Source organism: Balaenoptera physalus (assembly GCF_965194825.1).
Source record: "Balaenoptera physalus genome assembly, chromosome: 4".
NCBI lineage: Eukaryota > Metazoa > Chordata > Mammalia > Artiodactyla > Balaenopteridae > Balaenoptera > Balaenoptera physalus.
In genome coordinates this window covers 90890321-90906934 of record NC_138891.1, presented here as the reverse complement: position 1 = coordinate 90906934, position 16614 = coordinate 90890321, and the positions used below count along the sequence as shown (strand labels likewise).

The 16614-nt window shown below is 38.4% G+C and overlaps 1 protein-coding gene across 1 annotated transcript in view; it reads right to left on the bottom strand.

Annotated features, from left to right (window-relative positions):
* MYH15 (myosin heavy chain 15) overlaps positions 1 to 16614 on the bottom strand; it is a gene marked incomplete at its 5' end in the record, with an annotated part of 275049 nt that overhangs the window by 173238 nt on the left and 85197 nt on the right. The window contains 7 exon segments of the mRNA XM_082460984.1: positions 2240 to 2330; positions 5441 to 5586; positions 7265 to 7441; positions 8832 to 9086; positions 12166 to 12213; positions 12217 to 12255; positions 12259 to 12421. Coding sequence (XP_082317110.1) covers positions 2240 to 2330; positions 5441 to 5586; positions 7265 to 7441; positions 8832 to 9086; positions 12166 to 12213; positions 12217 to 12255; positions 12259 to 12421 — 919 coding nt within the window.

The following is a 16614-nucleotide window of genomic DNA, read 5'->3' as shown; positions in this document are numbered from 1 at the left end:
ACAATGGAGAAAAGACAGCCTCTTCAATAAGTGGTGCTGGGAAAACTGGACAGCCACATGTAAAAGAATGAAATTAGAACACTCCCTAACACCATACACAAAAATAAACTCAAAATGGATTCGAGACCTAAATGTAAGACCGGACACTATAAAACTCTTATAAGAAAACATAGGCAGAACACTCTATGACATAAATCACAGCAAGATCTTTTTTGATCCACCTCCTAGAGTGGATCCACCTCCTGTACAAAAATAAACAGGTGGGACTTAATGACACTTAAAAGCTTTTGCACAACAAAGGAAACCATAAACAAGATGAAAAGACAACCCTCAGAAAGAGAGAAAATATTTGCAAATGAATCATCAGACAGAGGATTAATCTCCAAAATATATAAACAACTCATGCAGCTCAATATTAAAGAAACAAACAACCCAACCCAAAACTGGGCAGAAGACCTAAATAGACATTTCTCCAAAGAAGACATACACATGGCCAAGAAGCATATGAAAAGTTGTTCAACATCACTAATTATTAGAGAAATGCAAATCAAAACTACAATGAGGTATCACCTCACACCAGTTAGAATGGGCATCATCAGAAAATCTACAAACAACAAATGCTGGAGAGAGTGTGGAGAAAAGGGAAACCTCTTACACTGTTGGTGGGAATGTAAATTGATACAGCCACTATGGAGAACAGTATGCAGGTTCCTTAAAAAACTAAAAATAGAATTACCATATGATCCAGCAATCCCACTGCTGGGCATATACCCAGAGAAAACCATAATTCAAAAAGACACATGCACCCCAATGTTCACTGCAGCACTAGTTACAATAGCCAGGTCATGGAAGCAACCTAAATGCCCATCAACAGACAAATGGATAAAGAAGATGTGGTACATATATACAATGGAATATTACTCAGCCATAAAAAGGAACGAAATTGAGTCATTTGTTGTGATGTGGATGGATCTAGAGACTGTCATACAGAGTGAAGTAAGTCAGAAAGAGAAAAACAAATATCGTATATTAACGCATGTATGTGGAACCTAGAAAAATGGTACAGATGAAGCAGTTCGCAGGGCAGAAGTTGAGACACAGGTGTAGAGAACAAACGTATGGACACCAAGGGGGGAAAACCGTGGTGGGGTGGGGATAGTGGTGTGCTGAATTGGGCGATTGGGATTGACATGTATACACTGATGTGTATAAAATTGATGACTAATAAGAAACTGCAGTATAAAAATACAAACAAACAAAAACAACTAATACTAAACTTTCTTTGGGTTATTTGCATGGAAATATGTTAATATAAATGTTTCAGACATTTAAAAAAAAAGAAAGAAAGAACCTTTAGAGAGTTTTTTTAAATCATCAGGGTAAGAAAATTTGTATTTTGGATAAATTGAACATTTTTTGGATAAAGTATCATTTGAAGAGAAGTCTGGTTAATATGATAGGCAATCACTTGGAGATTAATATTGTCTGAAAGCTTGCCCATAAAGCAGTGAGACTGGTCTAATTTGGCTCAAAATATCTCAGAAGGTAATAATCAGAAAAAAGTTCCAAAATTATTTTGAGTAATAGTTACATTAGTGAGATAAATACTTAGCTTCAAAGGGAAGAAATCCATCTGCATGTATACGTGAGGAGTTAAATGTATCCATGCTTTAAATAACTTTATAATGTGGTCATATAGTATAAAACAGTTGCATGGTCTAAAACTTATCAATAGCTGCCCATTATCAAATAATGTTTTGAGGCTACAAGTAGCTACAAGACAGATTTTCAGCATAATTGCCTTCTAATCACAAAAACTAATCATCATAAAAAATTAAATTGGTAGCATTGAATGCTTACCATGGGTCAGGCACTGAGCTTACCACTTAAATGTACTGTTGCATTTAATTTTAGCTCAAAGGTTGTCAGGAGGATTAATGAGTAAAAATATAGACGTCCAGGATTTTAGCACAATACCTAGTTTATGTCAAATGTTCAACAAATTAGCCACTTGTTTCTTATTATCTTCGTGATAAGGAAATCTAAGCTTAAACAGTAATGTTCTCCAGAGTCACATATCTATAGAATGCCAGGTTACCTTCTCAACCACTGCTCTTTTCTGCCTCGTCTATAGTTGGCTAGAGCTATGGGTACCTTGGCAGAGCATGTGTCACTGAAGTGTCAATCATCACCCACGGATCTAACTACAGGTGCACGCAGGTATTTGATAAATGATTACCTGGAGCTCTTTAACCATCTTCTGAAGCTGAGCCACCAGGCCTTTCTCATTCTCCACCTTTGAACTCATCTGATTCATTTCTAATTCTTTCCTGTTAGGGAAAAGAGGTATCAAGTGGAATTGCTCAGAGTAATAACATTTTGTTTAAATATTCTTTAAATTATAGTAATAACACATGAAGTCATTCACTGTAAAAAATTCAACTATTACATCTATAGCTGAAGTCTTCTAGGCTATTATACCCAATCTCTCTTCCTTGCCTAGAGGTAACCACCATAATCAGTTCTGTGTGAATCCTTCCAGACATTTTTCTAAGTATTGACATATGTTTGTGCTTACATATCAGTAGAAATAGTTTCGTTTTCTTTACTGTGAAAGGTATAATATTGTATACATTTGAATTTACAATTCTACAACATTTTTAACCCAATAATACATGGAGATTTTTCCATGTTGGCCTACACATAGATTAGTTCACTTAAAAATTAACTGACATACTAGTTTATGATTTAGACATCATGTGGTTATTTATCCATTTCCCTATTAATAAGCATTGAGGTTTCCCCCCAAATTTTACTTTTACAAGTAATGCTGTTCATATACATGCACCCTTGTGTACATGTGTCTCTACAGAGTGGATATTGAGCAGGGAATTGGTGCATCAGGTATAGGTTTGTGTTTAAAAACTTATAACCTTGCCTTTGGCCTCCAATAGCAGTGTGAGGTTATTTCTCTACATTTACACTTAACATTAGCATACTTCTAAATTTTTCCTAATCTAACAGATTAGTATGTCATTGTTTTATAATGAATGTCCTTGTTTACTAGTGAGGACAGCATGTTATCAACGATGAGGATTTTAAAATGGGCAATAAAACAAATGAACTGTCCACTTGTGTCCATTGCCCATTTTTCTGTTAGGTTGTTCATCTAATTATTGAATTATTGATTTTCCTTTAATACTCTTGATATTTATTTTTTGATATCTGCTGCAGATATTTCTTCCACTTTCTAATTTGCCCCAGTTTTATTTATGTTGGCTTTTGCCACATAAATGTTTAAAATGTTGATGTATCAACATCAAATTTATCAATATATTCCTTTTATGCCTTTGGATTTTTGTGACTCATTCAGTCTGACCTGCCAGTTTCCTAAGACTTACCACCTATATTGTCTTTTAATGGTTTTGTTTTTTAATGGTTTTTGCTGGTTTTTTTTAATTGAAGAATATTTAACATGAGATCTACCCGCTCAACAAATATTTAAGTGTACAATATTATTAAATATAGGCACAACGTTGTACATCTCTCTAGAACTTCATCATCTCTAGAACTTAATCATCTTGCACGATGGAAGCTTTATATCCATTGAAGAGCAACTCCACATTTCCCCCTGCCTCCAAGCCCCTGGACACCACCATTCTACTCTGTTTCTATGAGTTTGACTGTTTTAGATGCCTCATATAAGTGGAATCATGCACTATTTGTCCTTCTGTGACCAACTTATTTCATTTAGCATAATGTCTTCCAGGTTCATCCATGTTGTTGCATACGGCAGGATTTCCTTTAAAAAGAGGCTGAATAATGTTCCATTAAATGTATACACCACATTTTCTTTACCCATTCATCCATCAGTGGGCATTTAGGTTGTTTCTATATCTTGGCTATGGTGAATAATGCTGCATTTTCTAATAATTTTATAGCTTTATTTTTGCATTTAATTCTTTAATGCAACTGGATTTTGTGTTTGTGTGAATAGCATGAGGAAGAAATTTAACTTTTATCTCAGAGGATGAATAGCTAATAATCTCGGTGTTATTTATTAAGTATTCTATCCTGTCATCACCATTTTAAAATGCCACATTTTCATGTATTGTTTCCATATATACATAGGTCCATTTAGAGAAAATGTTATATAATAAATTGATCATTTCCTGAAAACATGGGTTTCTGAAATGCCAGAGCTCTTTGACCTGTGGCCTACAAGGACATAGGGTATCATTTTCACTTTGCTGAGCTGAAACACAACCTTCAAAATTGAATGCTTAGGGAACTCTATCATCATTTTGCCTTTCACTGTTCCGTTACATTCATAGGGTTACTTATTTCATCTTTTCCAAACACCTGTCAAGTTCAGTAACTTATTGGCAGGCTATTAATCAAGTCTGACCACAAGCATGTGTAATGGAAACTCATGTACACAGACAGGAAAACCAGAAGCTCATAGTTGCTCACTTGACTTTCTTCTTCTTCACTGTGGGCTCCAATAACCAGTTTGCTCCCAGCTTTAACCTGGCCTTATCTCACTCTTAGATCTCACTGTTTCCCTCTCTTATTTGATCTATTCCAAATGACTGGAAAATCCCTAATGGTTAGAAGAAAGTCTAGCTGGGGACTCCCCTGGCAGTCCAGTGGTTAAGACTACGGGCTCCAACTTCAGGGGGCACAGGTTCAATCCCTGATCAGAAAACTGAGATACTGCATGCCGCGCAGCTCAGCCAAAAATTTTTAAAACTATAGAGAAGAAGAAGAAAGTCTAGCTGAACAGAGGAAGACAAAAGGGACAAGGTGAGAAAATCCATTTCACTGAATGATGAAACTAAACTGAGAGGGCCGTCTTGCCCTGAGCTCCTTGGGAATCCATGTGAACTGAAGGTCTACTGATTTTGATCATGTTATGTTTTGCTTTCAGTTTTAAGGTTTAATACTTATACAGTAAATTATTTGACCAAAAAAAGTTATATAAATGTTAATGAGGTTATATCTGGCAAACAAGTTTTGTTTTGTTTTTTTAAATGATCAGATGGTATATGGGACTTCACATTAGGATTTATTTTCTATTTATTTTTTTACTTTAGGCCATTGGGCTCATCATGAGTAAAAGAAGTGAGCGATTTTTATTTTGACTTGTAACTTCAAATTCCAATACTTCGCATCTCCTGTGCCTTACACCTTTCATTCGCATCTGCTAGTCAGCCTTCTCAGTTACTTTCTTGTAGGTTATTACATAATTATAAAAAGAAAGTTCACATAAAGTCTAGCAAAAGAAAAAAAAATCAATTTCCTAGGCTCGTTATCCTTATCCTCCCCTTCAGGTCTTCAGACATCTGGCCCTAGGGTCACGAGGATAAATGACATGAGAGAGCTGCTTCCTCCAATAAAAGGTCTCCCAGAATCTCGAGCCAACAGAAAGGTGACTCACCTCCTCAGCTTTTCTGCCAGCTGCAGCTGCCTGCTCTCCAGGTCCTCCATGCTCTCCTGGTTCAGCTTTACCTCGCCCTCCAGTTTGCACTTTTCCTTTTCACACTTCATTCTCGCTTTGCTCTCCTGTTCAAGGGCACCCTCAAGCTGACAGAAGGAGATATTATTGAGCCCAATAAACAGGTGAAGTTTATACTTTACTAGATGTGTTCAGTAACCACTTACCTTCTGGAAAAAGAAAGCAAAATACAAGCAGGGTCTGTAAATGATGCCCAGTTATGTGGATATTTTGAAATAAATATGGTACACATCAGTAGGACAACAAAAGAATCTAGAAATCACGGTGATGAAGGAAAACTTTAGAGATTAAGGACTACGTGTTCTAGCCTACAGAAGAAACCAATAATAAATGCCTAGTGAGCCCTCGTTTGATCGCTTTCCAGTGATGAGAAGCTCACTTCTTCACATGGCAGCTCATTTCATGGGTGGGTAAGTCCATTTACTCAGGAGTGCTTCTTCATAAGAAGCCAAAGTAGTCTCTGTAAATTCGTCCCACCGGTCTAAGCTCTGCTCCCTGGAGTAGCACCAAGCAAATGTCTCCACATGATCATTCACGAATATCAGGCAGCTGTCCTGAGTCTTCCAACTCAGAATCACTGACCCTTTCAAACGCATCTCACATGGCGTGATTTCCACACCCTCCTTTACCACCTTGGTACCCTCTATGGTCCATAACATTGTGTCATATTCTGGTACCACCAGCAAGGTGATCAGAACATTCAAGTTCTGTCTGGAGTAGTGTTGCCAACCATGATGTGGAGGTTAGCTTAGCGAGAGGCTAAATAACAGTTACAATATGGCTAGTTTTCAGTGATATATTTACTTTGCCACAATAGAAGCTATTTCCTGTGACCAGCAAAAGATATAAAATTCAAATAGTGGAGAAGGGAGAATTTCTGGAGGGCGTATGCAAAAACCTGAAAATAAATGAACTCTGGGAGAGAACAAGTGTGTGAGAATGCATGTGTGACAGTGTGTGTGCGTGTTGTTTGCACACAACCAATAAATCCCCATCTTGAGGCTTTGTGAGATACGTATCAGTGGAAATAGGAAGAGAAGTGAGACGACTAATAGGTAATAGAGGAAACTGATAGAAAGGCATGAGGAAAAAGAAGCAGATAATAAAAAAATAACCTAACCACCCTTGTCAGCAATTTTATAAAGGCTAAGCTTTGGGGACTAATAAAACAGCGAATGCACGCACTGTCAGCTGGGAGGAAACAGGAAGAGTGATGAACCTAACCACTGAGACTCGTCTGAAGCATCTTTATTTCACAGGGTATTTGGAGGCAGAACAGGGGCACCATCTCCAGAGTTTTACAAGTGTTTTCCAATAGTGTTGGTAGAACACAGCTTGCGACTTACATATCTTTCTACTTTAACAAACCTCAGTGCACGGCTGGAGACACAACAGGGCCTTAAAGCAATCCTTCAATACTAGTGTCAGATAAAGCACCAACATATCTGCAGCGCAAAACACCAGGTTCTGTGGGGAACAGTCAGTCAGAGTGATACCCCTTCACGATTCATCTCAGTGGTCTCCCACTGCCCAGGGTTGTATGAAAGTTGCATATAAAAACAGACAGATTACATGCTGGGGCCTTTCTTCTACTGTAGTGGTTCACCTCTTATTTCTAAATAATGAGGGGAACGAGCCATGCTACTAAGTTTTCCTGAAAATGTCAAGATAAATGAACTAAGTAAAAAGTGGAGGTTTGCACAGATGTAGACACGCAGCTATCTAGCACGACGCATCACTACTGACCTCGTTCGCTGGCTGCTCTAGCGCCAGCTTGGTTTTGCTCAGGGTGAGGGTTTCCTCCTCTTCCGCATGCAGGTCCTCCAGGGTCTGCTGGGGGGCCTCCTGCGCAGCCTTGGCTGCTCGCTGAAGTTTGCTGACATCCTCACTGAGGGACTCCACCTCCTCAGTCAGGCTCTTAACCTGTGGGGAGAAGACGACAACAGTTCCATGAGAGCCACTTATGGAAGGTGGGGTATAAACGCTAAGGGCCATCTCCTCTCTTTTCTAGGGCCAAAAATCTCAGGAGGTATCCACTGTCATAAAGAACAAAATTTAGCCAAATTCCTGATGGACTTTTTAAAACTCTAAATTCACTTTTTCTTTTACACACAGACACAAATGATCTGTTATCTCTCCTGGTCAGGGAATGGGGTATTCTGGTTAATCAAATACTATCAGCATAGGGGCTTCCCTGGTGGCGCACTGGTTAAAGAATCCGCCTGCCAATGCAGGGGACACGGGTTCGAGCCCTGGTCTGGGAAGATCCCACATGCCACGGAGCGACTAGGCCCGTGAGCCACAACTACTGAGCCTGCGCGTCTGGAGCCTGTGCTCCGCAACAAGAGAGGCCGCAATAGTGAGAAGCCCGCGCACCGCGATGAAGAGTGGCCCCCGCTCGCCACAACTAGAGAAAGCCCTCGCACAGAAACGAAGACCCAACACAGCCAAAAATTAATTAATTAATTTAAAAAATATATATATATATATATACATATTATCAGCATATGTCAGTGGATGGCCAGTTTTCAGTGTCGTATTATTGTATAACAAGAACACCACTAAAGGTAATTCAGCTTTCTTTAGAGTATTCGGGGTAATATTAATCTTGTGCCTCAATATCCTAAGAAAGTGACAGTTAAAGAAGAGTTCCAGTTGATAAAATAGGCAAAAATGTAAGCCATTTATATCAGGCCCAAGTGCTTTTTATGAAAGGGAACTGATGTACAAGAGTTGCTATTTAATCATCTGCCAAAATTACGATATTATTCTGGAGACTTTTTTTTTTTATCAAAGGTTTGATACAGACCCCTCAGCTGACTTCAGTCTATACACAGATGCACAAGATAAAAACCTCAGCTAAAATGAACAAAACATTAAGGTCCTTAGCTGGAATTAAAATGACATCTCAAGGTCAAGCTCCAAATCAACGACAGGGGTGGGAATTCAGACGTGTCCCAAATCACCTTTCGATAAACTGCATCCTGCCCCCTCTCCTTCCAAAAAAAGATACTTAGAGGCCCAATGAAACCATTTTGCTCTTTCTATCAGATTTCAGATGCAATTAGATTGGAACAAATGAAAACGTTTCATTTGGGAGATTAAGTGGGGTTCCATAAATTCAAGTTGGAACTTTGAATTAGGATGGCACAGTTCACCACATCTTTCATCTGATGCCAATTCTGACTCCCAGTGCTGTAAAGTTGCGGACCACTGTGTTAATTAATATAAACAGAGCAAGTCTGGTCCTGGAGCCCGATTGGGAGTGTGGAATTCAGGCATCTAGGCCTTCCTGACATTATAGAAAAAGTACCTTGTACTCTGAAGCACGCTTCTCCTTCTGTGACTTCGCCAATAGCGTTTCCAGGTCATCGATTTCTTTCTTCTTCGACGCGGAACATTCATCTTCGAGTCTCCGCCCCCTGGCAGTCAGCTGGGAATTTACCTCCTCTTCTTCCTCCCCCCCAACCCCCCACGCAGACAGCGCCTGGACGCTGGCCTCCAGCTGGATCTTGGATTTAATCAGTGACTCGCACTGCTCTTCAGCATTTGCCAGGGTCTCTCGCTCCCGCCATGATGAGGAGAAAATTGTTGCCAACAGCTGGAAGTAATTTATCAGCAGGCGAAATGCTGCTTAACGCATAGCAGAGAGATAATTGCCTGCCCTCCGCCCGGCATTTTCACCTACCTTTCCTAAGCAGTTGAAATAATATTCCTAGTTCCCTGACCCTATGGTTGAGAAGTGGAGAAGTTGCTTGTGTTTGGAGGTGCTTTTGATCTTTCAGGCCATTCAGTAGATTAGATTACCTCTTCTAAAGCACTTAATAGAATCCTGGTGGGCTAAAGGAGCTAACGTGCCTCCAAAAATCAGTGGTGTGCTGATTAAATCACAGCTACTGGAAGCATCCCTGCAGGCATATAGTTTGAGGGCGGTACCTGCTCAGAATATGGTCTTTTAAGAAAGTGCTGTTCCCTCAGACAATAGAATATTTATAATATTATTATAAGGGCCCTGATGCACTTGTTTAATATATAAGCATCTTCTAATAAATAGAGCTGGGCTGTATATTTTTGTATTCATAGGCTGAATTTACAATTCATGAGGTTCCTTGAATATCACTAACTAGACTTTACTATTATTTCCAACAAAAATATTTTTCTCGATGGTTCTGCCAGCAGTAACTTCCCCAAGTTATACACATAGAGTGTGCAATCCTCCTTCCTTTTATTTTTTTCAAACATACTGCCGCCAGCTCTCACTGTGTGGCCCACTCTTTCTATGTTATGGTCCAAGTCAAAAACGAAGAGGCCGATTGCTTTTTGCTACAAAAGCACCTTGCGTAACTTTGAACTCCTTTCATTTGTCTCCATTTAGAGGCTAAATAAAACCTCTTTTCTGTGAGCAAGTTCTTAATTACTGTAGGTCTCGTTGTGACATAACTTCACACATATCTCCATATTTCATCTTTAGACCTCATCCATCCTCTGCAATTTGGGCAATCTATTACCTATTTGCTTGGCTTACGTTGTTTCATCCACTTAGATCAAGAGCAGAGAAGGGCCAAAATCCAGGCTATTGGATGCTGGCTAACTCTCAGCCTGTCTGCCCAACAAATGGGGCTCAAAGAGGCACAGATGGTGGAGGTATAAAACAGTGAATCTCCAACATCATTGAAGACCCAAGAGAAGGGCTAAACTAAAAACGAACAAAAATGTTAAGGCAAAAAGGATCCATGCAAATCAGAGAAGCTTCCAATGTTTGAGCAATAATGGGGACATTTGATCTTCGTTCATCCCAGGTTGACAGGCAGAACAGCTCTTTGCTCGCTTCCATTCAGCATGTGTACAGGACCTGTCACCATCACCAAATGAAGCCAACAATCCGATCGACCATCTCGATCCTCTCATTAAACATGATGGCGGGTTTGGGGCCAGCTGAGCAGTGGTGTGACAGTTTAACAGTACGGCCATCCTTTCCCCAGTGGCAGTTATTTTCTCATGTACTCGCAGTGTTCATTGAAATGGGTTCACTCAGTGCTGCTGGTATTTTGAGTTAGTGAATAATTTGAAAAGAATCCTTGTTTCCTTGATTCCTACTGTATGGAGATGTGTTTCTTAAAAATCAATGAGATAAAAGATTTCATGGCCAGGTCAGCTTTTTAAATCAGTTACAACCTGAACTCATCTCAGCCTTCCTGGACTTGCCCTACAATTGGCTTCATGTGTTTCCTATGCTCCCCACAATGATCTTTTATCATGTATCCCAGACTTTTACCCACCTCTCCCTTCACAAGTTGGGTGTATTTCTATCCCCACATCAGCCCAGGTAGCACTGGCCACTCTTTTTGTTGAGAGGAAGAATGATGAAAACTAGGAGGCCAGGTCTCATCCAAGGCTCCCTGTGTCCTAAGCCAGACAAAATATGATATTACAAACTGTGATTCTCACAATATGGATCTTAATGTAGGTTTGGAGTGGGGCCTAGGAATCTGTATTTCTAACAGGCATCCCAGGTGAGGCTGATACACACTAAAGTTCTTAAACCACTGCTATATTAAATATGTATCAGAAATGTGGGTCTGAGTGTAAACTCTCATGTAAAATATGGCCTATTGGAACACTGATGGGTAGCAGAGTCCCAAAACAAAAGAATAACTTGGGTCAGCCTAAAACTACTAAATTTTCTCTGTTTTCCCTAAGTCCAAAAAGCAGGAAAAATACAATATATTTATATAATATATTTGAACCCAGTATTATTTAACTTAGCACTGTGCTAAGTGGGGTGGAGAGTACAATAAAGGTGGATAAAATTTCATACCTGCCTTTGGGATGTAACAGTAGTCCTGGTAGCTAGAGAAGAGGAATAAAAAAGGGAGTGAATAATGGCACATCGGCATCAGATTAGAGATGGAGGCTCGGATGCCAGGGTCAAGGGTTTGGATTCTATAATGCACATATTGCAGGATCTAAAGCTTGTTCATCAGGGAAGCAACATATTTGTTCAAGACAATGGTTCTCAATCCTGGCTGGATATCAGAATCACCCATACAGATGATTTGGACCCACACAAGACCCGCTTAGTCAAAGTATCTGAGAGTGGAGTCTAGGCACCTTTCTTTTTATTTGTTAATGCTTCACAAATAAGTTTGATGCAAAGTCAAGGTTGAAAACTGCTGTTTTAAGAACTCAACTGATTGTGATATTGACCTGGACTGGGAAAGAGCAAGCAGGGAGATCAAAATCAGGAAAACCAGTTAGGGGCAAACTGAAATAATCCTGAAGATCTCAGTAAAGCTTTTCTCAGGACCTACTAAGATCCTATCTTTTGATTTGCTAATGGGTTACGTGCTAACTACAGAATTTGAATTAAGATCCAGAGCTTCCTGGCTCCCATGATAGATTTCCATCTGTTTATATAGTTAAAACCCATCTAAAAGTTTGTCCCTTTTTCAAAGACATACTGCCAATGAAATCACTTCACTATAAAACAGGGTTTCTCTCTAAGTGTTTCCATTGTCTGTGTTGGATGAAATTCTACAGTATTTGTAAAGCACGTGCCTCTATTTTTTTTCAAGTCAATACTGCCTGCAAAACAAGGGAATCTAATTAGAAACTTGATTTGAAGAAGAAATGGTGGGGCCAGTCACAGCCTGCAGCTGAAGAAGCAAGTCATTCTTTTCCTGGAATAGGGAGACTTACTTGGCTTTCAGCTCCTCCCTCTGAGATTCTGATTTCGCCTAGGCTTTTTGCAGCTGCACACACTCTTCCTTCAGTCCAGCTACCTCCTTTCCCATTCCAGCAGATCTAACAAGAGGCTTGATCTTGAAGAAGAGCCTCATCCACGGCCAGCCCTTCACAGCCATGAAAGCTCTTACGTTCCACTGGATCAAAAGAAGTGCATCCCTAAATCGAGGAGGGGAAAAAAAAAAAAAAGAAAAGCAAGTTAACCTAGACTATAAAAGAGTTATTTTCCGGATTTCCCTGGTGTTGGGTTAAGAATCTGCCTGCCAATTCAGGGGACACAGATTCGATCCCTGGTCCAGGAAGATCCCACATGCCGCGGAGCAACTAAGCCTGTGCACCACAACTACTGAGCCTGCGAGCCACAGGCTGCAACTACCGAACCCATGTGCTGCAACTACTGAAGCCCCCGTGCATAGAGCTCGTGCTCTGCAACAAGAGAAGCCACTGCAATGAGAAGCCCGTGCACTGTAATGAAGCGTAACCCCCACTTGCTGCAACTAGAGAAAGCCCACGCGCAGCAACGAAGACCCAACGCAGCCAAAAATAAATAAAATTAAAAAAAATAAAAATAAAAAATTTAAAAATAAAAGAGTTATTTTCCAAATTAAGATCCCTAATAAGCACATCTTTTTAGGAGTCATTATAAATCCTCATTAGTTTTCAAAGCACTTCTACATTCAAGCTCTCATTTGATTCTATCAAAAAACCTTTGAGGGACTTCTGGGGCTAACAATGTTGTGGACTATGTGTCCTGAAAATGTTTCCACTACAAACATCCTTTAAATGAGAGTTGACCCTTAAAGAGGGTAAGAAGTATAGAGGGAGCTAAAAAAAAACAGAGCGAAAAGTGAATGCTTATACAGTCTGACCATCCTTACAGAAGGAGGAAGTCAGGCTTGGTATTGTAGGGTTTGTATTTTTATATCCTTGTGGATAAAGAGACAGGCTGCGATTTTCAAAGAATTTCACCCTTAATGAAAAGGAGGATTTAAAAATTCACCCACTGGCAAAGAGAGAAGTCAAAGAGAAGTACATCTGATTTGGTCTGGGCTCAGGGTGAAGAAAAAAGATCCTACGCTAAGAATTTTTTTTTTATACTATGAACCAGCACCACCAGAGTGTTTGAGATTTAAATTATACTACCTGATTAGTGCAGAAATACACAAGAAATTAGCATAATCATTTTTTTACACTGGTAATAAATACCCTTTGGGCCCTTGGGGGAAAAATACAAAAGTGCACTGAAGAAAATATCCTAAAATCAAGCACTAGAGATTTTCTTAAAGTCCCCTTGAAGATGAGCTTACAGTTCAAAATTACAAAACACATATAGAAAAAAATTCAACCATAAGTGAGGGTGAGCACCCACAATAAAAAGTTTAATTAAACCCCCAAGAATTTCAGATAATTGAACAATCTGGTGGAGATCATAAAATAATTCTTAAGAATTATTAAAGACATAAAGGAAAGAACTGAAAAAAACCAAGAAAGAAATGAGCCACTATGATAAAAGGGCAGACGGATTTGAAAGAGGACCATATAAAATGTCTAGTACTGAAAAGTATAGTCATTGAAATCAAATACTCAATAGAAGAATTGAGCAGCTGATTAGACACACTGAACAAAATTGTGAATTAAGAAAAATATGTGACCACCTAGAGGGGTGGGATGGGGAGGGTGGGAGGGAGGGAGATGCAAGAGGGAAGAGATATGGGAACATATGTATATGTATAACTGATTCACTTTGTTATAAAGCAGAAACTGGCACACCATTGTAAGGCAATTATACTTCAATAAAGATGTTTAAAGAAAAAAAAAAAAGAAAAATAAACCCAAGCAAGTGGAAGGAAGGAAAGAATAAAGCTGAGATCAGAAACTAATGAATGAGAAAACAAAAAAAAATAAAGAAAAAATTTAAAGGTGGGTTACTAAATAGTATAATTAAATAAACATCTGACATGAATAAGCAAGAAAAAGAGAAGGCATAAATAAACAATACTAGGAATGATAATACTCTAAAAATAAAATAATCTATGATCATGCCCTAGAAACATAATTGTAGATATGATAGAGATTAAAAATTATAATCTAACAAATTGGAAGATTTAAAAGAAATGTAAAATTTCTTTTTTTAAAGAAATTAATCTAAACTGATTCAAGAAGAAAAAAATCTCAATAAGCCTATATCTATTAAATAAATTAAATCAAAATTGTAAAATCTGTCATGAAAGAAACACCAGATTTAGATGGTTTTATAGGCAAATTTTACCAAGCACTCAAAGACAGATGATCAACATAAATTGTTTCATGTTTTGAAAAGAGAAAATATTGCCTAACTCTTTTATGAGGTTAAGGTAACCTTGATTCAAAGTCAGATAACAGCAGAAGAAACAATTACAGGCCAAACTTATTCATGAATGTTGAGGCAAAAATACTATAATACTATAACCCACCCCACAATGTATGAAAAAGATCATATTTTATAAACAAAGTGGGTTTAACCTTTTTTAATCTATTAATTTAATTCAACACATTTATGGGTTAGATGCAAAAGAAGAATTTAACCATTTCTTGGTAAACGTGCTTAACAAAATAAGATGGAATGAATGTCCTCTATACAATAAATCATATCTACCAAAAAAAATCTACAGAAAACATGATATTAAGAGGAAAATGATATCTTTCCCCAAAGTCAGAAATATGACTAACTTTGGGAAAAGTTTTTGAAGTTGAAATACCACAAGTTGGTGAGAATATAGAGCCATGGGACTTTCATATACTTCTTGTAGAGAGTAAAATAGAAAGCATTTTGGCAACATCTCATAAAGATGGAGTTGTGTATAGCCTAAAACCTAATAATACATACCTTAGAGAAATGCCACTCAAAGTGTGGGCCTCGGCCAGCTGCTACCTATGTACTATCAGCCAATGGACCAGCATTTTGAGTAACATTGCCCTCAAGAAACTCTTGCATATATGCAGGGGAAAACATTTACAAAAATGTCACTGCAGAACTGTTTGTAATAGCAAAAACTTATAAATAAGTTTACTTGAGCTGGGAAATGGATAAATAAATTGTGGTATATTCATACGATGGAATACTATACAACAGTTAAGATCAATAATCTAACCTTAGATTTATCAACATTAATAAATTTAAAAGCTAGTACTGAATGTAAAGAACAAATTTTAAGATAATACACAGAGCATATTTATGTGAAGACTAAAAACATGCAAAATCATGTAACTTTTTAAGGACACCTGCATATCTCCACAGGACTTGGATCAAGGGAGAAATATGCAAAGGGCTTCAACTGAGTCTGTTAATTTATTTTTTAAAATATATTGTGAGTAACTACAGAAAAATGTTAAACTTTATATGCTTTATATATGAAATATGAATGAAACAGAGGGATAAAAACGAATTCAGGAGCTAGGAATAGGATCTGGATCAAGGGAGAAATACACAAAGGGTTTCAACTTTCTTAATTATTTATTTTTAAGTTGTGAGATATTACAGAGAAAATGTTAGGAACTGATGTACTTTGATGATAGCTCCATGAGTATGCATTATAATATTTTCTGTATTTTTTGTATTTGAAATATTTCATAATAATTCCTTTAAAGTCATTCTATGATTTAGAGAGAATGGATAGTAAAGACCTCATTTTAGAGATGAAAGAAGTGAACATGAGAAATTAAGAGTCTTACCCAAGTTTACAAAACTGGTCATAGAAGCCATGTCTCCTGAACCCCAAACCCTCATAAACTCCCACACCACATTGGGCACTGTATGGGGTCACAGAAGACTCTTAGGAGATGTCTCTCTAATATCCTTGACATCACCATGTAATAACAGTTTTCTTCTTCGGGGAAACAGAGGGAATTAACAGACTGTCAAGTAAGCAAATTATACCCAGACCTGTGGACCTCTCTCCAGAAGGTAAACTGTGCTATGGTAAAAAGTAAATACGACAACCACGGAATCCCTTGTTCATAGTCCCTCTGTTTGGAGATTTTGTTGGCTTGCTTTCCATGATTCTATTAAAGGTTTTCTTCTATTAAACAAAACCTATGCCTCAGTGTCCAGAGGTGATGATAAACGTCCCTAGTGAACCTGCCTGAAATGAAGTAACAGAGTTATGGTTACATGTCACCAAGAGTCAGTTTCTGACCCAGGGGAGGCTGTAAAGTGGTCAGAACACCTACCTACTTTGCAGCAAACTTCCCCACAGAGCTGGCTGTGAGATGCATGCAAACGCTTCTAGGTCTGCTTCTGTTTTGAATCGTGAGTCACACGGCTCTCAGAGATCCAGACTTTGCCAACGATAAAGAATCCCTCCAAAGGGAAG